Source organism: Accipiter gentilis, chromosome 7, assembly GCF_929443795.1.
Source record: "Accipiter gentilis chromosome 7, bAccGen1.1, whole genome shotgun sequence".
NCBI lineage: Eukaryota > Metazoa > Chordata > Aves > Accipitriformes > Accipitridae > Astur > Astur gentilis.
Genome location: NC_064886.1, coordinates 4587657 through 4611886, shown reverse-complemented (window position 1 = coordinate 4611886; position 24230 = coordinate 4587657). Strand labels below are relative to the sequence as shown.

Genomic DNA, 24230 nt, shown 5'->3' with positions numbered 1-24230 from the left:
TTCATGTTGAGGTAGAAGTGAACTTTAGGCAGTTGGCATGGACAAGGAATGTAGTTATTCTCCTTCGATACAGAAAAAGCATTAACATCTTAACTGCTTTTAACCTTCGCTTCAAGTCTACCTGTTACCCATAGGGCTGTCCATTGTTTTGAGTCACAAAAGCACCATTTGTGTACACAGGAGCAGGGATTACAGGGAATGCAAGGTAGAGCTGTAAGGCTCAACTCCATCCGACCCATTATAAAACTCATAGGTACAAGTACTGCTTAGATATTTATTAAGTTTACACCAATCAGTTACAGGAAAGTAGCATTGCTGGTATTATCTCTTAAATCCATAGGAAAACAACTTAAAGATACTGTCCTGTGGAGACTGCCCCTGCAGAAGGGACAGTCTTCCTTGCCCGCATCACTTCTCTTGTTCTAGTGCCTGTGAGATGTGGAGGTGAGTTACACCAGCTCCAGCTATTGTCTCTCTTCCCAATGCAAAGAAAAGTTGACCATAAATGTGTAGAGATAATAGAACACAACAGATACTGATTAGACACTAAGTAGTTACTCCTGTTCCATGGCTTAAAATGACTATTACAAATAGGAAACCAATAGTACTGTGAACAGTTAACTGCATACTTCAATCTTTCTTACTTTGTTGCTTTCTCTGCCCTCACCAATAATTTTCCAATGTGCACGTAAAGCATTAACAGCAAGATGTGTTACCGCTTTCAGGCATCTTGTCTTAGTTTCTTTGCACTCTCTTGACAAGCTGTACTGTCTTTCCCTCCAGTGTAGTTAATTGTGACCAAGCATGAAGTCAAGCTGCTTTCAAAGAATGTTTTGCAGGTGTTTCCTCTATCCTCCTGTAGCAGTTGGAAGTACTCTTTACCTCTCCTCTCTCCCCCTTCTTTCTGGTTTACAGTTGGCGTACAGTTTTGTGAAGTATACTCTTTGGTACTAGCTTCTCATGCACACATGCTTAAGTGCCTCAGGGAAGCACTGGTATAACATGGAGCCTATTGCTTTGAAATCAAGCATCCATGTATTGACAGAAACTTTTTAAATAGGGACACAACCAATGACTTTACCAGTGGTGTTAGAAAACCTGACTCCAGGAGTCTCAAACACATGCTTCCTTGCTCAGATCAGTCACAGGGTCAAAGGGAGAGGGCACATCAACTTTTTAAAGCCTGTGCAAATGCAGGCAGACCACTGGTGCGAGTGGGGCTGAAGATAACAGAAGACACCTGTCAGTCTCACACTGTAAGTTAGTGCCAGCTCCCTGGCATGAATTCTGTCAGTAAGAAGGTAAGATGTGAATCGGTGCAACTAAGTGGTATTGTGCTCCATGTTGATATGACAGTTCAGTTACAGCTCAGAAGTGTGCAGTACTGTAAGTGCGTGTGCATATGATTTATTGCAACTGTTGGCCTTGACTGGTACATTACACCTATAGTTCATTTTATTCAACAAAATCCACACCACTTAACTCATTAGCTCAAATCAAACCACAAGCAGTGCAGAATATGACCACCCAAAGAAAAAGCAGGGAGGGGTCCAGAAGAGGCATGTTTATGGCCCGAAGTGCTTAGTACAGATCAACTCACATCCCAGAACCAAGCAGATAAAGGTCCTTATCCCAGCACAAGAGACCCAGTTTCTTGCCAGGGGATAAAAGTTGTCTACAGACTCCAGCTATCAGTTATTCTTCCAATTCAAGAGCAGCCAGTGTCAAAACATTCAGGTAGTTACCAAGAACCCTAGGGTGGAGTGTTTATTCTAGATGATCAGGTTACAAAGAATGTGTAGCCCATGGTTGGCAAAAAAAAAAAAAAAAAAAAAAAAGTAAAAATTAGCAGCCTCACTCACCCACATTAAAACAGAGTTGAACAACTGAGAAGCCAGGAGGTTCCTTCTACCACTAGTGCCAGTATGCATTTTGAAATACACAAATTCATCACTTCAAAACCAAGTAGCCAAGTTCTGCTTTACACTCACCTCAACTTTAAATCTTTCCAAGCCAGGAGAACAGGAGGAATTCTTGCTCTTTAGAAAAAGAACAGATAGAGCAGCTAGCGCTCTAAAGCCAGGAAGCTCTTTTGCCCGTTTCCAGTGCAGCGGAAACCAGTTTCTCAAGAGAGCAGTTTGACAGCTTTACTGAAACAGCACTACCATCACAGTCAGATGGACTTCTGCCCATGAATACTTCTAGGGAAATAAAGGCTCTCTGCCTCTTCACTTAGGTAATATTGCAGTATTCTGGCAGTGCCACACAGCTGTAAAGATTTTCATACTGCTTATTAGGCCAAAAGAACTGACTTGGCACACACTAGAAGCCTTGGCCGATTTGTCTCTGGGTTGTTTCTTTCAAAACTTTGTTTCAGTATAAACTGATTAAACAGTTGAAATCAAAAGCTCTTACTTCAACATATACTGTAATGGTTTCCTCCTGAACCCCCTAGAAGCCCTGGAAACACAAGTTTAGTCTGTTCAAATTTAAATACTTAAACTATAGCAGCAAAACAAAGCAAAATGAAAAGAAAACCAGGAGATGAAACTTCTCTTGAATAGCAGAATCACTTTGTGTGAACAACAGAGGTGCTGAACAATAGCTTCTGCTTCTGTTTCTTTCTTTTCTTGCCTCCCTTTTCCTCTGTGAAGAATTAAAATCATACCGTCATTCTTCTCATGGAACAGGAACATCACACAGAAATGATGTTGTCTTTCCTAGCCTAAGTGACTTCCACAGGTCTGTGACACTTCCTATCAACTCACTGAGCACCAACTAGTTTAATTTTAACAATAAAATTACTGCAGACACCTAAAGCACACCTATAAACATGCCTACCTGATTCTAAAGTTGCTATTGTAACAGCAGATCCTAAGGCTGCAGGTATGCAGCAGTTTGCCAAGTATCGCTTTCATCCATGTCCAAAAAACTACCAACTGGAGCTGATACTCAATTTCATTGAAACTCCCAGGCCCAATCTCTCTCCATCACTCAGCACAGTCTCCAAACAGAAGCCAAAGCTGAATATCAGAACTGAGCATTATAAATGAATATTATCAGCCATCACCAGGCTTGGAGGTTTAAGTTCATCTCAATTTGTTTCAGACTCCCTAACTTGAAATTTCAGCTAGCAGTTACTTGACATTTTGATCAAACTTCATTGGTAGTTCAGCAGCTCACATATTTTTAGTTTAAAAGTGCATAACTTGAACTTCCTTGAGATAAAGCTTAAATTAAGCTCCAGTAGAGACACAGCAAACATGATAGTCAAAAGCCATCTTTGTCCTAACAGGATTCTTTGCTAGCTGGAGATCTTCTCAGCTCTCACTAAGAGAGCCACTTTAAGCTAACAGAAGCCCTAGTCAAGCTGTTCAGAAACCACAACCTGACGATATTCAGAACTGTTCTGTGGCCAATTTTTGGTCCCCAAAATTGCTGCTCTCGCTTCTCCCAGAGGAAGAAAGGGAAATATTCAATTTTTTCACTTCAGAAATTTTTCATGCCTTCCCCCCTGCCTTTTACCTGATAAATGATCAGCTGTGGACGGTTTGTCCAGTTTCAGGAGGGCTGCCTCAATAGCTTGGCTGAAGGAATTCTGGAAGCTGGGCACAGGTATGCGGTCAGAGCTGTCGCTTTCTCCATCACTATCCACTGGCACAGGGAGTGCCAGAGTGTTCTCATCTGAAAGAAGGAAAGGGCCTTGAGAGGCAGAAGGCTGTATAAAACTTTCACAGTGCAAATGCCCCTCCACGCTCCAGATGTTTCTTGTGAAGTTACAAGATTTCTTAGATTTAGATGCATGGTAAAGAACCTGAAGTAGTAATACCAAATGTTCTTACCTCTTGTCTTTGGGGCAGGTTTGGGCCACGTTTCTGGTTTTGCCTTTCCAACTCTCAACATCTGTCAAAAAAGTTGTAAGATATTATTAAATCCCATGTATTAGAACAATCTTGTATATCCCCTAAGTGGCAAGAAAATCTAGGAACCCCTTCAAGCACTCAAACCCCATGTTATCTCCCTAAGATTTATCCCCCATTGTTTTTGTGGGGGAAGCTATTGCGTTCTCAAACTAATGCCAAACTAAGATACAAGTAATTCTGACAAGATTTACTCTGCTACATGGCTTACCTGGGCAAAAGAAGGGAAGGGAGACTCTTCTTCTAAACTCCCACAGAGGAATGGGCTGACCTGGCTGGCAGCAGGTGACAGTGGAGTTGGAATAGACTCTACAGAGAAAGCAGCAGATAATTAAAGCCAGTTTTATTTGGCAAATGCACTCATTATGCTGCTTATCAGGATGAAACAGAAATAAAGTTTTATTATCTTATGTAATTAACGATTTTTATCTCATCAGTTCCGTCCATTAGTCACACAGTGAGACCTTTCAAATTTCCTTAATCTTTTTATTGAAAGGAGATTTAAGTTTGTTGCTGCTGCTCTGAGGTTTTTGTTTGTTTATTTTGGGGTGTTGTGTGGGTTTTGTTTTTTGGTTGGTCATTTTTTGTGGTTTGGCTTTGTTTCTTGTTTAAGAAAAAACATTTAAGAATAGTTTCTACTTAATATTTTTTATGAACTGCAAGATAAAACATCTGGTAAAGCATTACTGGACAACAACCTGAGTGCTCATTAACTACGTTTTATTTTAGTATAACGTGGTGGGGGAAGATGGAGAGTAGAAAGAAAAAATGCCAGTAGTGTTTTCCTGGCATACACACTTTTCTTCCCTTTTGGGGTATTTTTTTTTTCCTTTCTTTTCTTCTGCCTCAGCAAAGCTTTAAAAGATGGGGTAACTACAGTGCAGATCTCATATTGTCACTGAAGTAGAGGTAGTAAAAAGCAGAGAAAGGACCAGAAAGTTTCTTAGCCGTGTCAGCCTTTTGTGTATGATCTCATAGGCAATCTAGGAAAGAAGCAGTCTTTGATCAGTATCAAGAAAGTTTAGCATGATGACCTGAGCAGTAGATCCCAAAAGAATGTTCAAAAGCTAGATGTGATGTGTTTTTCCAGATGCTCACCTGTCTGAAACACAGGGCTTCTGCCAAGAGGAGACAGACAGAAGCTCTGATGATCAATGCTGGTAGTTTCTCCGGGGCAAGAGGTAAAAGCAGGGAACTGCTGCAGATTCTCTAAAGCAATATGGACCTCTGGATCTAGAAAGAGGTTTTAAATTAAAGCACTACACAATGTGGAGGAGGACTGTCAATATGCAAGCTGTTTCAGGAGTCTAGGAGGTGCCAACTCAATTTTCTTTCCACCCTCTATTTTAGAGACCAGTACAAGCCCTGCTGCTAGATGGAAGCAGTTCCTAGGCATTTTTTTTCCTTCTTCACTTTTCACTCTATATCGTGATTACTATAAAAACAGAAACTAAGAATCCTGAAAGCTATATACAACATGGAGATAGCTACACCCTTGAATGCCCTCTGTCTCTCCCATAATGTACAAGTATAGAGCAACTGCATAACAACATTTAACGTCCTGACTAAAACAGCTTATATTTTTCACTCTACAGACATTGTTTCTAATACATTGTAATCTTGTTCTAAGTACATATGACAAACTAAAGACCTTAGAGTTCATTCACCCTGTAGCTCAAGAAATCAGCTCAGCAACTAAAGATGACTGGAAATCCACCAGTTATGCTCAATCACGACTTACATTTGCCTTGTTTCTTGTTTTCTTCTATTTCAATTCTGCGTTCACGTCGTCGTTCATCACGAGCTTTCTTCTGCCGAAGACGTTTCCTCTTTTCAATGTCATCTAGGAACAATGCACAGCATTGGATATCAAAAACCCCACACCAATACTTTGGCAATGTTTTCTCCAGCTTTGAGAGCAACACATTCAGTTACAACACATTAGTTACAAAATATGCTTACAAACAAAATATGTTCTTCCAAGCAGTCAGGCTTTTTTATTCTTTGTATAATTGTTGTCTGTAAAACAGCTACTTGGGGTTGTTCTGTCAAGTAGTCATCAGACAGTTGGTGCAAGAGAAGTAAAGCTGCTATGCATGTTCTTTTCTTCTGCCATTAAGGGGTAAGAACAACTTCCCCTTCACCTTCACAGATACATGACAGAGCCTACTAGAAAGGTAGTACCAACCTGAAAACAACTCTAAAGTCTCCTTAGAAATGATGGGTGGCTTCAGAGCCAGTTCACAAATGCTGAACTCACAGGTGAGGGGCAAGTGACAAAGGTAGCGATGACGCTGTCTTATATCCTGATTAAAAAAAAAAAAAAAAAAAAAAAGAGTAGAATTATCATCACAATAAGGTCTAGAGGCTGTCATAGTGATGAACAGCTTATGGAGATAGAACGCTCACCATTGATCAACTCAAATGGAAAAAAATAGCAGCAGTGACACAATAATCACTTTATAAACTACAAACACATGAAGGATGCCCTGGGTCAGAACCAAATGCTCCATGATCTCCACCAACTACATCATAAATAGATCTGGATGCAGTTAACTCCAGCTTGGTTACCAATTTTCTTGTTATTCGTCCCTTTTCACTCACATCACCAGAATAAAATTCTACACCACCAGTCTTCCAATGTGTTTATTTTTGCACTGGACTAAATTTGCCTTTAACAAATTATTTGGACCAACAAACACCACTTAGCTAGACTGAAACAAGCTGAATTTTGTACTTTTCTTCTCAGAGATGGAAAACTTGAAGACAATTCCCTACTACCTCTGCATCCATTCTTACTTGAGGACATCCTTTCTTAAAGACAAATTAAGAATTATGTAGTTGTTACTGCACGTGCCATTAAGTTGTCTTTATTTGAGATAAAGGAATTCAAAACCCATCCCCTCTTCCAGAATTTCAGTGCCTTAAGCACTTTCACTCCCTCTATCTCAAGCACTGATGTTTCTTTCCATCCTCTTTATTTTCACAACGTCCTACCTCTACCCTTGATGCTCAGAAACAACTGTTTGTCCATGATAGAGGCAGAACACTTTTTCAGGTTGAGAAAGATGATAGATCTTGTTCAAAATGAATATGATAGATGAAGATCAAGTTCAAGCTACTGTCTTATATGAAAAAATAATCTACTTTTTTTAAGACAGCTTTAACAACAAACCAATCCTAACTTGCAATTCTCTCACTCCTAGAACTTCCTACCTTATAGAAAAAAAAAAAAAAGCTAGACCACAGACTACTAATCAAAAGCAACTTAAGGTACTGCAACTTACACAGATGCCCTTCACAGATTAGCATGCCTACCCATTCATGGTTATTATTTCTCATTACTGAAGAGAAACAAGTCTCACCTGTCAGCCACCATGATCAATCTGCTAAAAACAAGGGCCCTTAATTAATAAGAAGATAAAATAACTACCTCTGTCATTGAGTAACCAGTTAGCTCCACTACAGCTGCAGTTATCTTCTCTGGACTCTTCTCCAAGCTGCCATATTCACGAACAAGACATCGAACATTCACAGGGTGAAGATACATACACTGTCCATCCTCCGCTGTAAGATAAGATACCATCGCTTGTTCTTTGCCTATTAATTTTCAGTAGCTTTTTCCCCACCTCAGTACATTCTCCAGTAATAAAATTAGAGCTCCTTTCTGAGTTTGCGGGAGCTTTATTTCACAGGGGTTACCTACATCTAATGAAGTGACAAACATGTTGCTCAAGAAGGATCCCAAAGGAGGCACCTCTGCCCCCATGATTCCAGGATTTCATTGCACTGACCTTGATAGAAATAGTAGAAAGGACAGTTGCCAAGATGCCCACTGCTATTTGTATCTTTAGATTCTTGATAGCTTGTTTCAGCTGGATTTGGTTCTTCTGTAGTGTTTGTATCAGGTGCCCCTACAGTGTCCACCTCAGGTACTTCCTCTTCATCCAGCACTGCCCCTTCTGCTTCCACAGGAGGCGAAAAGGAACTTGCCAGATCAGAGCAAGGCTCCACAAGCTCCTCATCAAATGCAGAGAGATATTCCACACCACACTATCACAGTGGAGAGCATACAGTTAGTACCACATCACCTCCTTCAAAAGATTATAATCTCTGCAAAAATCTTTGGCACCAGTTCACCATACAGTGCAGTGTAAAGTGGCAGAATTAAGTACTAACAAGATCTGCCAGAGTGGAGTTGTCACCTACCTTTTTCTCTTGGGAAACTGTAGGCTCCACGGCCTTGGAGCTTTCTAGGACCAATTCTTCCACAGCTGCACTGATTCCAGCAATGCCATTGTTTTTATCCTGGTCAGCAGAGAGTGCTGTTTCTCGTTCCTACAGGTCATCCAAAGAAAACAAGTTGCAATTTCCTATTTAAGCGAGCAGACTATCACCATAGATATTTTTAGCCTTGTCTTGTATTTAAGGTTTTCACAGATCTATAATTCATCTGTGACAAAGAGTGACCCTTGAAGAGAGGTCTGCTCCTTCTTGTTACTGGAAAGCGCACCCCTTGTAGAACACCTAAAGGCTTTGAAAAGGAATATTCTACAGGTTTGCTCCTGTCTGCCTGATAAAAGTTATCCCAGAAATTGTTGGACCTGAAAGGGAAACACATCTTCTTTTGAAAGCAGAACTCTGTTACATTTATGGAAGGAATACCATTCAGTAAAAAGCATTCTGTTCTGTTATCTTGAACATCATGCCAGATACCTAGGGTCCAAAGGCTATAGTCTCCTTCAAGATTTATAATGCTACTCTAGCAGCAAAACCACCTTGCTAGTATGTACATCACGAAGACCAGAATAATCACAAACAACCACTTATGCAGCAGAACATAGATGCTCAACACTCAGTATACCGTTAAAAATAAAGTTACTAAAAGCGTCCAAAGAGGTTCTCACCTTCAGTTCCTGGATAGCTGCCTCAATAAAGCAAGCCTCTGGTGTGTGTTTTTCTTCCTCATACTGTTTTAGTAATGCTGCTTTCTCCTCCAGAATCACCAGCTGCAAGACCTGCTCCCTGGATGCCAGAAGCAGCTTTGAATACTGACTGTGCTGGTCATCTGAACAGAAGGAGCACCAAATCATTAATATCTGCATGTAGAGGCACCAGTTTGAACTGCTATTTCTTCTGAAGTTTTGTTACTTCTCAATTTTGTGAGTTAATCCACTCCAGAGCAGACAATATTTAGCAAGGGTTTGAGACGGACTCCACATATTACCATTGTATCATTGATGACACAAGCTGGTGCCGCATACCTGCTCTGCTACACACATCCCACACACACAGCATTTATCTGCCACTTTCAACCTGCCACTTCACTACTCAGCTGCTACAAGTAAAAAAAAAAAAAAAATAAAAAAAAATTAAGTCCAAACTTCTTTGCTGTGGAAGTATCGCCTTTGAGAAGCCTCGGATGGTCGAAAATTCCTGAAACAATGCAGTCTGCAGCTGCTGCTTCTTCTCTATACATTCAAAAATACTGCAACTGGAAAGTCCCGCAAGCAACCTCTGTTTCGGCTCAAACCAGTTTATAAACCCATACGTATTCAAAATCTGTACAAAACATTATTATGAGGTTTTTTTACAAAAAGCACAGCAGAAACAGTAAACTAAAGAATTGCAAATTTAGCAAAAGGTACTCGTCTTTGTTACTAGAGAGCTTATCTTAGCTATGAAGTCTACAGCAGCCATAGCATCACATACTAGTACAGTCAATATATTCACTGCTCCCCAAGGGTGCAACCTTGTCTACAGAACACCAAGTTAATGCTGAATTTCCTGGGTTTAGAATGATCTCAAATCCCATATTTGTTCTTTTGTTTGTTTTATGGAAGGATTTAAAGTCCTTTACTTTCAAATACTGAGGAACATGTAAGCACACACCCTGTCTGCTGGATACCCATCATGCACTGGGAGACTTGACTTTTTACAGCGAGCTTAAAAGCAAGCAGCCTTTCACGAATGTGACTGCAAAATGAAGTGAGCCAAGACAGCCCACAAAACAGCAATGTTAAGTAAAACTATTTCTTTAGTCACAAAATTTTCGTGATACTAACAGATAAGATGATGATGTGTTAGTCACATTACTTGACTGGAGAAAACTGAAGAAGTCAGACAACAGATGTTTGGAATCCGTTTGCAATAATTTTGATTATTTTCCCATATCATTCACAGATCTTAGCTGATAAATGAAGGAGATTAAAACCTTATTGAAGATTACATCCTTGAAATAGTTTAGACACAAAGACAGTTATTTTTGCTAAGCTGTATAACGAGGAGCCAGGATGGGGGGAAATAAAGTTAAGGACACTGAAGAGCCAAGAAAAGCAGCAAGAGTCACACCAATGACTGTACGATACAAAACATGCCAAGCTAATGATTGAGAAGGCAGGAGTCTGCAGAGCAACTTGAACGGCAAGAGCACACAGCTTAGAGCCTTACAAAAAATAAAGTGTGGGTAGAAAGCTTATTATTAAGATGTGGTCATTAAGGTTTTCAGCTGCTAAAACCCATGTGTTGTAGTCTTGGTCTGTTTTAAGGTGACAGCATGGCATTGCTATGGTAAATCCTCTCTACACAAGTCCTAGTCAGTTAGGAGCAGGATGCCAATCGCCAGTACTCAGATACACTCACCTCCAATGTAAACAGGCTGCACCACATTCATCCACTGAGATTTGGGCAGCGCTATCAGAACACCTTTCTCTCTTCTCATAAGTTGCATCGTAATGATATCACCAATTGCATATTGACGTGTTTCCATAGCAACAACACTGCAATGTAAGGAGGAGGTTAGTATGGTAAAAATAATATTTCAAAGAGATGCATCATTTAATAAATATTAGGTCTCACCTCTTGAGATCCTTCTTGTGAACAGAGCCATAACAAATAGGACATTTACTCCAGGTCTTTTCACTCAAGGAGAGATAGTGAAGGATACACGCCCAACAAAAGATATGCCCACAACGGGTGATCTTTGCCGCGGTTGGTGGGTACAGACATATTGGGCAGGAGGGCACTTCATGGCTACAGATTCGCTGAAATAGCACACGAGAAGAATAGTACAAGTTTTAGACTTGGAAAAAAGTTCCTGTGCTACAGAATAATATCTACTCTAACATATTAATCTTCCAGCTCTTTAGGCTCTGCTTATTTACAAAGAAATTAAGTACACTGTGAACTAACACCTTCAGACTGCACATGGAATAACCTTCAAAGCCACCCATCTGGTATTTCTACTCTAGTGACATTAAAAAAGTGACTCTTCTCATGTTTCCCCTCATGTATTTATCATCTCTAAGAGCTAGCAGCATCTTCATCATCCGAATTCAGACACTGAGAAGACAGCAAATGAGCCCTGTCGCCCCACTTACACAAGCAGACTTGTGCAGTCTTGTTTAACTGAGAGACTGAACTTACCTATTTCCATGAACATTCTAGTCAGACACTTTGTTAGCATCTGTATGTTGCATACAGACATAACTGCCAAGCGAGCACCTAGATTTTTCAGCGCTCTCATAGCGTCAGGTAACAGTAAGCCTACCTCCTCTCCAACTACACCATGACTAGCCTTAGCAGATAACAAGTTTCTGCTTGAGGCAACCCAAAGTTCTGACCACAGTTCTCAAGAGATTTTCCATTTTGTTGCTAGGCAAGATGGGCCACCTATGCACAGAATAATTCTTCAAAATTCTACACTCTAGTCCTCTTCCATGGACTCATGCCCAAGTTTTCTGTTAATATCTTGATCACAAGGACTCTGTCTACAGAATGTCAGATACTATTTTTGATGAGCTCCCATCTGCGAAAGCAAGAAGAAGCTGCTAATTTTCCTAATAGATTTTAGCACTTCTCTTTTCCTGTCATGAAAGTATTTCATAATATATTCCATGACAGATCTTTCCCAGTATTGTGGGAGTGACAGAAGAGGACTCAACTCAAAAACAGCTGAGTTTTACGTAACATCACAGAGATAAAGAGGCAGTTAAAGACAGGTTGAGCTTCTTAAGAAGGAGGAAAAAAAAAAAATCTAGCCCATCACAACTGACCACTTGCTCCACAAAGTCCCAGTTGACCAAGGTATCTGGATCAGCAAAGTGGACTGTGTAGTCCTGTTCTTCAGAGACAACAAACTGGCAGCTGGGGAAAGGCAAAGAGACAGATGATCCACTCAGTTGTTTCTAAAAATTCTTTGAGCACTAACCTACAGGATTCTTTGAGCTTCTTCTTTGTCCAGCAGAAAACTGCTGGATGCAGTCAGTAACTTATACCGACAAAACCCAAAAGAGTTCAATTCACAACCAAATTTCCAGAATATAGGTGTGTCTCACTTCAGTTAGACACGGTATCACATACTAACTACAGAATGAGCCAGGCAGAGTGTTTTTCCAGAAACATGTAAGAAACAGCCAGCTCCTTCGGGGATCTATTAAAAAACAGGGAATCCACAAGTGGAAAAAATATGCTCACAAAAACCAGAACTACTGGGGTTCCTGCAAATAGACTTCACTACAATAAGCCACAGAACAATAGGGAAAAATCAGAAGCATCAATGCTGAAAATAGTTTTTATTATCTTTAACATGATCAGATACAGGAAGTCCTGAACGTGCTTCAAATTCCAGTGAAAGCGACCATTATTTCCAGTCAAAAGCAATTCTGTGGCTGGATTACTACACTGATCATCATTTGGGTTATACTACACACCTAGGGGCCTGTGAACTAATCTGCAGTTTAAGAATTAAGACCCATACGAGTAACTGCTTCTGGGTTTTATAAATTCAGATTAGCTTTGATCCAAGCAACTGCTACCCCTACCACCTCAACATATTATTTTTTGGAAAAAACGATCATCTTCTGTAAGGGAGCTACGTAGGTCTTCTCAAGTGGAATGTCATATTCCACAAGCGATGCTGGAAAATTAGAGCAGAAGACTAATTGGTTTGTATTTAAAGGACTCACACCATCAGATACCTTGTAAATAGGTAAAGACGACAACTTGATATATTTTTATCCCTTTCAAGTGTAGTCGTTACCACTAAAAATACTACAGAGAGGTAACTTTACCCTAGAAAAGTCTACACAAGTAGTCAAGGTCAAACACAGTTTCCTGGCTGATCGTCCCCTACAACTCAGTGTCTCTCTCTGTAGAAGTCTAAGAGCCCTGCTGGTCTTCCACTCACTTGGCCTGCAGGAAGAGCTCCTTGTTGAAAGGCTTATGTCCCCACTTGTTCCTTTTCCCCCAGTTGCCATGTCCATTCCCATCAAAATGGCCTGTTTGGCCACGGGGTTCAAAAGTGAAGTTCAGTAAGTGGTTCAGATTAATCTTCTTGGGACCAGAGAATTGGGCAGGGCTGAACTCTGCCCGCTGAGCCTCTGCTACCTAAGAGACAACGGCATTTGTTAGAACTTGCTAGAATTTACTGCAAAAGCATCAGTACAAGTTGATACCCAGGCCCCACCAGTGATTACGTACAGAATACGCAGCATCCACTCACTCACCTTCTCCTACGCCAGTTCTGCAAATCAAGTAGTGCAGCGTTAGAAGTGCATGAGAACCTGAAAGTTAGAACTCAGCAGTCTTACCCCACACTGATCAAAAGGAGGAGAGCACAAAAACAACCCACATAAGGACAAGCAAAAGCTGGCAAAACCTCGTAGTCAAGGTTAATAACAGAAGACAGTTCTTTGAAACCTGACAGTATTTTTTTAAACAGCCAGTAATACAAGTCTGATTACTATTTGCACAGGTTGTACTTGTTTTGGTTAGTTTTCATATAACGAAGCAAAGAATGAGAATTCAACAGAGACAGCAGGTAAGATTTGACAGAGTCAGCAATTTAGGTGAGCAGTGTTGCTCATCCACTAAAACTGAAAAATGAGTCTGTATCAATGAAAATCCACCGATAATCTACAGAATTTAGATCTATATCAGCATAAAAGCCTCAGTCTGGTTTTACTCCCTCTTGATGTCACCAAGGCTAATAACACGATTACCAATACCACTATCACACACAGATTTGTACACTGAAGCGGTTAGACACAATCACCTCAGACTTAAAAGCTAGAAATTGTATCACTAGATATTTTCATGAAGGACCTCTGTTTCATGACATATATATGTGGCCTGTCTAGGTACCCATTCCTCAGATGGTATTTTTTAATGCAAGTCTCTCAGAGCAGAGAGCACTCTTCTTCTGTTGTTGCAAAGTTGTTCTGCTCACACTCACTCTGGCATTTCAACGATGTTAGCACCTCTTATCGCTCTTTCCCTTCCCAGCCCAGGAGCTGAATACAGAAGACCTATCTAGGCAGGTCAGTGGTCCTCTCGTCCCAAGAAAGAAGGCCTTGGAGGCATGGCATTACAATTCTCACCTCATCTCGTCTTCCACCATTACAAGAGCTAAAAAGTTTGCCACTTCCGCCGCTACCTCCCCTTTGAGGGGGCATCTTGTTAAAAGCTTTGCTTTTCTGTGAATTGGAGCGACGGGACTGACTGGAAAAGTTCTCATTTTTTGAATATGAAGTTTCTCTTTTACGATTATAACGCTGTTTGGATCCACTTGCATTCTTTCCATCTGAAAGAAAACAAACAACAAGATTCAGATCAGCAGTCTTGGAGTTGTCCACCCGTACTCCACCTCAGCCAGCTTTGCCTCAGAGACAGCACTGCGTTCACCTCGGCCACTGCCTTGGGCTGGTGTTTATCAGGATATCAAATCCCCCCAGCAACCCAAACCATTTCATTCCTATCACTGCCCAAATAATTGGTCAAAGAGTATAAAAGAAGGATGTATGTGCTGTGCTTTATCTTTTCTTAGAATAGCTGAATTTTCTTTATCCACATCTGGAATTTCCGTCACCAGACGTTAGCGTGTTGCCTGGTACATTAAGTGATAAACACCAACATCACATCTTCATACCCCATTACAAAAATTGACAACAACTAGTTCATTTTTTCTTTCCATTTTCTGAAAACACACAATTTATCATATATTGTTCCCTCATATAAATATACTGCTGCCTGCATTTGTCTCAAGATTTCCCACTTTGCAAGACCCCATTACCTGCTTTCACTCAGTTCTGCCCCTATGCTTAAAAGACCCCAACAGTTCTAATTCTGCTCTAAAATACCCTTTTCTTTCACAAGGCAGACAAATGCTTATCGATCTTGAAGCACGAACCTAATATCTAAGTACTAAGTCCACCAACCTATGCAACAAGAACTGTTTGCCCGAAAGCATGCCGAGTGCACCACTGACCCTAACACAGGGTCACTTTCACACAGTGGTGAAAGTACAAAGCAAAATACTGCAGAAACAAAGCTCACGAGCAGAAAAAAAATCAGTCAGGCTCTTTAAAGGGGTTTCCTGTGTCTAAACAGCTGCTTCATTAGACTGCTAGAACAGAAAATTAATACTATGAAGGTATTTCTAATAGTCTTAACACAAGACCCGAGTTGCCCCAAGGACACAACAGACTGCTTACCTGTCACTTAGCCTAGCGTTTCCACCAACTGCCCAAAGTTTTATTTGTAGAAGTTACGTTGATAAGCTTGGAAGCAAAACCCCACAGGCCCAGCAAGACATCTATCCACACCAGCCAGCCCCAAAGTCACTCTGCATACTCAGTAAGCATTACACAAACGGTAACACCTCATACAGTATCTAGATCCATTTTATAAAAATCTGTTAGTTTCCCTTTTTCCACTTTGTAGTCCTCCCCACCCCTTAATATAAATCTTACATGGCAGGCAAACACACCACTGTGATTCAAGATCGCATTGAACATATGGGTAGTTTTCTTTATCACTGCCTCCAGTTTTCCCCCTTCCCTAGCACCACTTCCAATCCTCCTGAGCATCTAAAGCAGCTGGAATAGGATCATTCACACAAAATCTCACTTTTTTTGTTATTGTTAAGTTTTCTCTCCCACCGGCACCCCCAAAAAGAGAGAGGCAATGGACTGAAAGGTCTGTGTGTTGTTGTACGTCACTGAGGATCTGACTACTTAAGCAATAAAAGCGGCTTGACTGGGGTTTGCTGTTTCTTGCCTGCTACTACAGCTACAGAAGTAAAAGGACACTATCATTACTTTCACATGATGTGACAGCTATTTTGCAGACAAACTTCGTCACCAGAACTGGTCATTTAGTCTGCTATTCAAAAGGCTGATCCTTTAATTCAGAATTCAACCAACTCCAATGGAACCACAGATGTGTAACTCAAACACACGCTTGCAAAGCTTGCAGTGCTGTAATGCATGTCAGGCTAAAAAGACATGGGTTGAGTGTTATCAGGAAAAAAAACACACCAGAAGTGGCCAAGTACTGAGGGTGTGACCAGGTCTGGCTGAATGATTATTTAGATAGACCTTTTTTGAGAGTGTTTGTAGAGAAGAAGCTATAATCAACACCACTAAAAGTCTCTGGTCAAAAATTAAGCCATTTTCAAGAGGTTTGGACAACTACCTCAGTTGTTCAGGAGCAGAGCTTGCCACTTCAGAGCTCAACCACCCTCTTAAATCTGCAATTTCAGAGAACACGCTAGAGAGGCACATGCCTATTGTGTCTATAGCGACTTTGCAGTTCCTCTGCAATCACCAACTGGGGAAAAGAAACAACTCAAGAGAAGTTCAGTCTAAAGTGTGTCTTTACAAGGCCCAGGAACAGCTTGTACCTGCAGCTGACAAAAAAATTTCCTACCACTTCATAGTTTTAATCAAGTTAGTCACCATCAAATTTGTCAAACAGCTGGTTTACACACATTCCTGTCATACTACAGGTCCTTTCAGACCAACTCCTAGAGCTTTGAGAGTCACTATAATGACTCTCACATTTTACAGGAAAGTCCTCTCCACCTGAGCCTTTTTTAAGGACCTTACATGACAGTCTAACTAGGCTTCAAACCTGATTTTACTGATTGCAAGTTCTGCTGCTCCCCCTGCCCCCCCCAAATCTAAGCAATGCTCTTCCTTCCAACCTTTCCAGCATGCCACGTGTCAGGGAGCTCTCCGCTTTGTATCATCCCTGCTTGCATTCCCATGAAGAGCAGGGCAGGACAGGGCTATCTGCACTCATGCAGGGAGAAAAGTGGAAGATTCTCACTGCCATCCTCTCGTTAGATACCAGTTTTAAGTAGCGTAGGTTTGGATTTGGGAGTTTCTTTTTTCCTTCTTTTCTTGGCAAATTAGGAATGAGCAACAGCAACAGTGCTGGTGAGGTACTTACTCTTCACTCAGGTCCTCAGTTAATCCTTTTGCCATTCTCACAAGATCTAACCCATAATAAATATATCTACACATCCACACTCCAAGAAAACACAGACTTATAAAAAATACTGTCTATATAATTTTATAAGACTAGCCTCAAAGCTGTTGTTGCCTTTTGGAGCAAGGCCTGACATCTGTGGTTTCTCCTGCTTGATGCCACATTCTGTTAGAGGACCTCTATCTCCAATGATCCAGAGAGGAGATCAAGTTCACAGGACTAATAGCAGCTCTAGGTGACCACTTCAGTCCTGGAGCTGCAGTACTAGTTTGCTACTGGGGCGAGGACTGCAGTTTCCTTCCGTCTTTGCCTCTTCTTTTCAGCTGACCTGTGTTGCAGCCAACTGTATTGCATAAGTGGTTTGGGTGGTGGATCACCCTAGGCCCCAGGGTGATTTCATGAAAACACACTGAAGCTATTGCTGCTGCTAAGGCAAACATCCCAGTGAGCAAGAGGTGACCGAGCAGTCACACACCCCAGCTAAGCATGCTCACACCATAATAATAAGGCCCAGGAACATTTGCAAGAACTAATGTTGTCCATCAGGTCTCAAGGACTGCAGAGAAACCCAAAAAGACTATATTCCCTTAACTACTTTATTCCATCCTAACGCGATGTGACTCCTGTTGGTGCACTAATCTAACCCAGAGAAACTTTTCTGTTGGAAACTTCTGAGTTTGATTTAGTTTCTAAGGCCAAGTTTGAAAGATAGCTGGAACCTAACTTCTGCAAGTACAAGAGCTTACAGTATCCTATTTAGCCCATTTCAAGCTGTGCTGCAAGACAAAACAGAAGGAGAAACTACCATAACGTTTCACGAACATCCGTTTCCTCATTTCTTCCACTGGACTTGATCACAGCGGGTAACTCTGAAAAGCATCTAAATGGCAAGAGCTTGACTAGACTCAAATCCAGTTACCATCAGTGCACAAGTCACTTATGCAACAAAAGGTCAGCATTTTGGGGAGGGTCTGTGGTCTATCAAGAACACTTTCCATTTCAAAGGAGACACAAGATTTTCAGAATACCTCCTATATCTTTCCTGAAACAGGAGAGGAACTGGGTGGACCACATCAGCTACATGTGGAATGATAAGGAACTCAAAAAAAAAAAAAAAAATCCCATATGGTGACATGCCAGCATCTTGCATGCAACAGCTAACCAAAACATAGCCGCAATTTAAGACAGCTGCATGTTGTATGTTTGTCCCGTGTTTTTTTGCCCTAATCTAACGGATTCTTCTCATTTTAGTTCTCAGTACCCTCCAGTTCAGATATTCGCAAATATACATCTACTCCTACTAAAAGAGATTGTAATTTTGCCAGGCCTCTTCATTGCGCTCTGAAGGAAGCACCTCATTCCATATCCCTTTGTCCTCCATTGTAGTTAAGAAACGAGCACCTTAGAAGCAAAATTCTGTCAAGCCAAAATTTCTTCTGTTTTATTAAAAAAAAGAGGTCTTCAGAAAAGTGTGGATTTTTTAAGTTTGCCTATTGCAATGGAGTAGAAAAGTATAGTACATCAGGATTTCTCCCCTTACAGCTCCTCTGCTACTAGTGACATTGTTTCAAGCCTGCAAAAGGTGGCATTCCACAAAAATCACTTAACACTTTCATTTTGGGCTGGAATCACAGGCCTTTTATTTCCTTCCTCACTACAGATACTGTTTCTTCTACTTGAAGAGGCCTATCAGCCACAGGACAGGCCATCTTAATGCCTTACTGAGGAATGTTTATATTCTGTGAACAACCCTCCATATAGTATCACACAATGCTAAAAAAGAAGCTGTAGTGATGAAGTATTTCTTGGCAAGACATGGACAGAATCCAGTTCTCCACAACAGGAAAACCTCTTGTCTGCTAGCCTTTCACGCTGCCTCTCACGATACACGCCGAGAAGTTTATACACTTTGTTTTTCCATCAGAAGCCAAAGATCTGGTTCCAAAACTCTTGTTGCGTACCAAGCACGTGACATCCCCTGCTTCCATTGGTCCGCCCCTTAAAGGGGGAAAAATTTGAAATAAGAGACTGAAAAATAACAACAGTAGCTAGGGATAGTAAGACTCTCACATCAAATCCTGTTGCTGATGCAAAAAACTTTGCAAATCAGTTAGGAGTTCTTCCAGAAACGACTGACTAAAAAGTTCTTCCTAAAAAGATTTTCATGTGTTTGAATTTGAAGTTAAAACTTAACTATAATCGCACAGTTACACCACAACCCGGGGAGCTGTGAGTGAGCCACCTCCCATGTCACTCATTTCAGTTTATCCTGTGCAAGATCACTTAATACAGGTGAAAAACAGGTAATACTTGGTTGCCTGGGATCTGAGTGCATTTAGAAGGTCCAAAAAGGAGTCAACACCTCCAAGATACTCGTTTTGTTAACCTTCTGGAATACACTGCTGCTTTCTGAGAGATCTGAAGTAATATAGTTGAAACAAACCACTGAGGAGGAAGGAAATTAGTACAGCAATGGTGTTGCAGAAACCTGTTGACCCTCTTCACACGTACTTCCAGGACTAAAAACCCTAATTTTAATCACTATTGCCCTACTTCTAGGTTTTAGAAAAAAATGCAAGGTTGCCAGGAACACTCTGTTCCCAAACAGCTTTAGAGAACTGGAGGCAGCTTAGGTCTTACCTTGAAAAGATAGATGACAGGAACCATAATTGCTCCTCATGAACTGCTATGTCAGCAAAACTAGCTGTTTGCAGTGACAGATGTAACACTTCACTTTAAATGCCAGGTGAGCAAACTGTATGTAACTAACTCTGAGCCCCTCCAAAGTAGGTTACTGAAATACAGCCAGTAAGGGGAATGCTGTGTATCCATACAAGACCTCCTTAAGCAAGAGGTAAAAGCACACTCAACTGGAGTACAGAATAAAGTTAAGGGTTGTCTTAATAGACACTGGCAAACGTATGTTCTTACTATAAACCCAGGGCTTTGGCTCTCAAGCTGATTACTCCAATGCTAACATAGATAAAGCATTAATCCTTAAAGGAAGAAGAGAGTAGGAACCGCAGCTCACTGAACAGGGAGCAAAGCCGGAAGAGGAAGGAAAAAGAAAGCAAAAACAAGCAGTGACCTGAACCGAAGCCTATTAAAACCCAGCTGAGAGACAAACAGCCCGACAAGGAGAAGTTCAGCTTCACCACGAACCCAAACCCCGGCACAAGCCCACCGGCCCCCGCTGCCTCACACTGCTCGCTCTCTCACGGTTACCCCCCCCCCCCCCTCCCTCCGAGCTACCACCGCTTCGGACCCACCAGCGAGACGCAGAGGCCGCCGAGGGGGGCCCGAAACCCCCGGGCCTCCCGGTCCGGGGCCAGACACCCCTCCCGCTCCCGCACCGCCCGGCGACCTCCAGCCGCTCCTCCGCCCCCCGCCCGGCTACTTACCGCCTTTGGGCTTAGACTCCCCCGCGGCGGGCCCGGCCGAAGCGGATCGCGGCTGCTGCCCTTTGCTGCCGGCCGAGGAGCCGGGCGTACCGGAGCCGCAGGGGCTGCTCTTGTCCATGGCGGAGGACGAGGCGGGGGTCGCGCCGGGCGGGCTCTGCAGCATCAACGGGCGCCCCGGCGGGCGAGCGGTGGCCCTGAGCGGGGGGGCACGACGGGCGCTGGCGCAGCCGGCGGGGGCCCAGGCTCATGGCCCGCGGGGGCGACCGGCGGGGGCGGCGCAGCGCGGACTCGGCCTCCTTCATGGCGACATCTTCTCGCTGACTCCGCTCGAACCGGGGAGGGCCGCGGGAGGCCGGGCCGGGCTCTGCGGGGCTCCGGGCGACGAGGGAGGGAAGCTGCTCACGGAGCCCCGCGGGGCCCGGCGCTGCCTGCCGCCCGAGTGGTCGGCGCCACCCAGGCACCCACCGGCTCCTCGGCGCCGCCCCGGCCCCGGCCCCGGCTCGGCCGCCGCTGCCCCGTAATGGCGACGAGTCGCCCACAGCAGTGGCCGGGACCCGGATGGAGCCGTTCCCGGGCGGACCCGCGGGGCACGACGGGACTCGTAGTCCTCGGCCGCCGCGGAGCACGCCGGGAGCTGTAGTCCCGGCACAAAGCCGCCGGAGCAACGGCCTGGCGGATCTCGTCGTTTATTTTCCAAAGCGGTTCTGCAAGAGGCAGCAGCGGAAAAAGAAACAAACAGAAAGAAAAGTCGTCAAAAAACAACTCGGGAGGAGGAGGAGGGAGGTTGGGAACAGAAGGAACTGAAGGCTGTCAGTTCCCAAGCAGGCAGGAGTTGACAGTGCTAGGGGTTGAGCTGGTGAACGCAGAGGCCTGAGAGGATATCAAGAATCAAGCGTTTCCACTGAACTGTAAGCAAACAACTGTGAAAGTGTAAAAATACAATGCCTAGTTTAAATGAACTTTTAAACTTTTCCTTAAAACCAGAAGGGGAAAAAGCACAAGGCAACAGTGATGCCTTGAACAAAGGCAGGAGAAGGAACATTTTACTGTATCGCTGTATTAACGAACTTTTCCTTGCTTGAAAACTTCAAAACTTTGGTATGTACTAATTAGATAAGAAAAACCTTGACCTTGTCAATGGTATGCGTTGGAGGCGCCAACAAACAGGAGGCCTCAGGCCTGATGTGCATCAGCAGACAAGAAGCCTTGGGCCTTGATGATAAGCTTTGAGTTCTGCTGAGTTTTTGTAATTAAAAATTGCCAAGGCCAATTAACTAGGAGAAAGAGATGGCCCACACTGCGCGTGACCAAAGGGTGGACACCATGTAAATGATCATATGAATATGTATGACTGAAATAATATAAATCTTTGCATGCTGTAGGTAACGGTGTGCACGATAGATGGAGCAATCCCCCACGTACCCAGCGCTGCAATAAAGAATGCCTGCTCTCTAAAACTCCAAAACTGAGTCTTGGAGAGTTTCTTTGACCAGGTTTTTTGGTAACAACAGAGATTTTAGAGGCATTTTAATTAACCCTTAAAATAACATTCAAAGATCTTGAGCCTATCTGCTGATCCCTTTCCCATTATTTTAGGGATGACAGCTCCGGGTTCACTGGGAGAACAGTTCCCAGGTTTCTTACAAGAAAAGTAGGGGTGGAGTGCAAAAGGGCAGAGCTAATAAATAATATTTTAGGAGAAGCCTCATAAAATGCCTTCTTTTAATTCCTGTTTGCTCCCTATCTAGGTCTGTTATTTTCAGAATTACTAACCAAAGTATGAGGGTGGTTACTAGAGCATTTAGATGTTTGGGATTTGCAAAAAGAAACCTAACAAAGTAAGTCATCCACATTCACTGAGAGATACGAAACAGCACAAGCAATACTAGAATAAGAGGGTACATAGTCATAAAACTTTTAAAGGCAGAACATGACACTTTTATTAGCAAAGAAGCTGGCTGTGGAAAGAAAATAAATACAAGGAAGGTTTTTGGTTTTGTTTTTTTGCTATTTTTCCCCCCAACTACAATAAAAAACATCAACCATGCCAGCAAAATCCCTGCCGTTACCCTTCAAGGCCAAGCTGTGCTCCCTCAGGAAGGCTGAAGGCACCAGGCTTCGTGCCATTAGCACACAATTAACTAACGAGATGAGACTTTGAGAAACAGTCCATAGCTCTAAGCACCCTTGATGAGAACAGTAACAGGACCCAGGCATACGAGGATGAAGTGACTGGTCTTCCGAGTCACAAAATTCATTCCCACAGTGCACTGCCAGGTAGGATTATATTTTCTGTCAAACTCCTGCAGAAGAAACCACCAGGAATTTAGTATTACTATTCAAGTGCTATCCTTGGAGAGTGGAAGAAAGGACTTAAATGGAAGGAATTGTGAAAGAGAAGGGGAAGAACCAAAAGAGTGCATATATAAGGGGTACAGAAAGGAACCTAAGGACACCAGTCTGCAGAGAAAGTCTGAATGGATTATCTAGTGTCCACAGAACTGGCTTCTCTAGAACTACTTACCCACCAGTATTTTTGCTTGATTTTTGAAGTCCATATAGCATTCAGTAGGAAGACATTATGAGCAAATGGTTATCTTTTTATATGAGCTGCAATATCATGCTCAACATTGCGTTCCTCCAGAGACTGAATGACACACTCCACAGCATCTTCCTGCATCTCTTTGGGCATGTCCACACTCTTGACCACGGCTGTCTGACCACCCAGGAATGTCTGTATCAAACAATGAAAAGAATTTGAAGTTGCAGGAGCAGCTGCCTGCCAGGATCCCCCTGCCAAGCAGTCGCACAGGTACCGTCCTTCCCAAGGAGCTCTCGGGGCCCTGCAGCGTTTTCGCCGGGGGCGTCGGGGCACAGGCACAGCCCGCGCTCGGAGCCGCACGAACGAACGCCGGGTGCTCCGGCCCGGAGCGACACACGCCCCGCCGGCCGCCACCGCCGCCCTCCCAGCCCCTCCCCAGCTCGGCAGCCCCGGGAGAGGGCGCAGCCGCTCCGGCGCCCGGCCCCGCCGTCCTCCCCGTCCCGGGGCAGGCGGACGAAGCCCGGCACCCCCCGCCAAGGGCTCGGAGCTCCGCGCGGCCACAGGGGAGGCTCCCGCCTGCAGCCCCCGGGGAGGCGGCCGCTCTTCCAGGGCACGGGGGAGCCGCCGGGACACGCACCGCACCGCTGTCGGCGGCGCTGGCTGCCCGGCCTCAGCCTTCCCGGCACCTGGGTGGGACCCGGCCCGTCCCGGGAGCCGCGCTGTCCCAAGGCCGCCTCACGGGACCGGGTGGGGACAAAGCTCCCCTCACAAAGCTCCCCTCGCGCTCCGCCGGTTTAACCGACCCGCGCGCGCCGCGGCCACCTCAGAGCTCCCCAACCCCGCCCCCTCCGCCAGCCATTGGTCACCGCTACCGCCCGCCCCGGGCGCTCATTGGCCAGCACCGGGTCCCGCTTGGGGGTGGTGTTCCCTTTCAGACCAGCGAGCCTCCCGCCCGCAGCCGCCGAGGGGAAGGCGCGCTGGCTGAGCCGCCCCCCGCCCGCGGTCAGCAAGCGGGGACACCGCGGGAGAGAGCTGCAGCCCGAGCGCGTTCCGAAACTGCTGTAATACTGAGGTCGCTGCAAGTGAGGAGGAGGC

General features: G+C 43.7%; 1 protein-coding gene across 1 annotated transcript; it reads right to left on the bottom strand.

The window, feature by feature from the left end:
• Positions 1 to 260: 260 nt before the first annotated feature.
• RNF10 (ring finger protein 10) lies at positions 261 to 21100 on the bottom strand. Its single transcript, XM_049805026.1, has 17 exons — positions 20594 to 21100; positions 14300 to 14502; positions 13108 to 13307; positions 11975 to 12065; positions 10779 to 10963; positions 10563 to 10699; positions 8828 to 8988; positions 8130 to 8258; positions 7715 to 7973; positions 7354 to 7487; positions 6109 to 6226; positions 5662 to 5763; positions 5019 to 5153; positions 4132 to 4229; positions 3843 to 3903; positions 3526 to 3684; positions 261 to 2646 (listed from the first exon to the last, which is right to left on the bottom strand). Exons 1-17 carry the CDS (start codon positions 20754 to 20756, stop codon positions 2570 to 2572), a joined length of 2412 nt encoding a protein of 803 aa, XP_049660983.1. The 5' UTR covers positions 20757 to 21100; the 3' UTR covers positions 261 to 2569.
• Positions 21101 to 24230: the final 3130 nt, after the last annotated feature.

What these genes read in the sequence shown, in the direction of transcription:
- RNF10 (XM_049805026.1), bottom strand. Translation starts at nt 20,756, where the DNA reads ATGCTGCAGAGCCCGCCCGGCGCGACCCCCGCCTCGTCCTCCGCCATG. An exon ending in CTGGTTACTCAATGACAGAG is followed by an intron (nt 6,227 to 7,353) that starts GTAGTTATTTTA and finishes TTTTTTAATCAG; the next exon opens with GATATAAGACAGCGTCATCG. An exon ending in CCTTCCCTTCTTTTGCCCAG is followed by an intron (nt 3,904 to 4,131) that starts GTAAGCCATGTA and finishes CTTTTTTGACAG; the next exon opens with ATGTTGAGAGTTGGAAAGGC.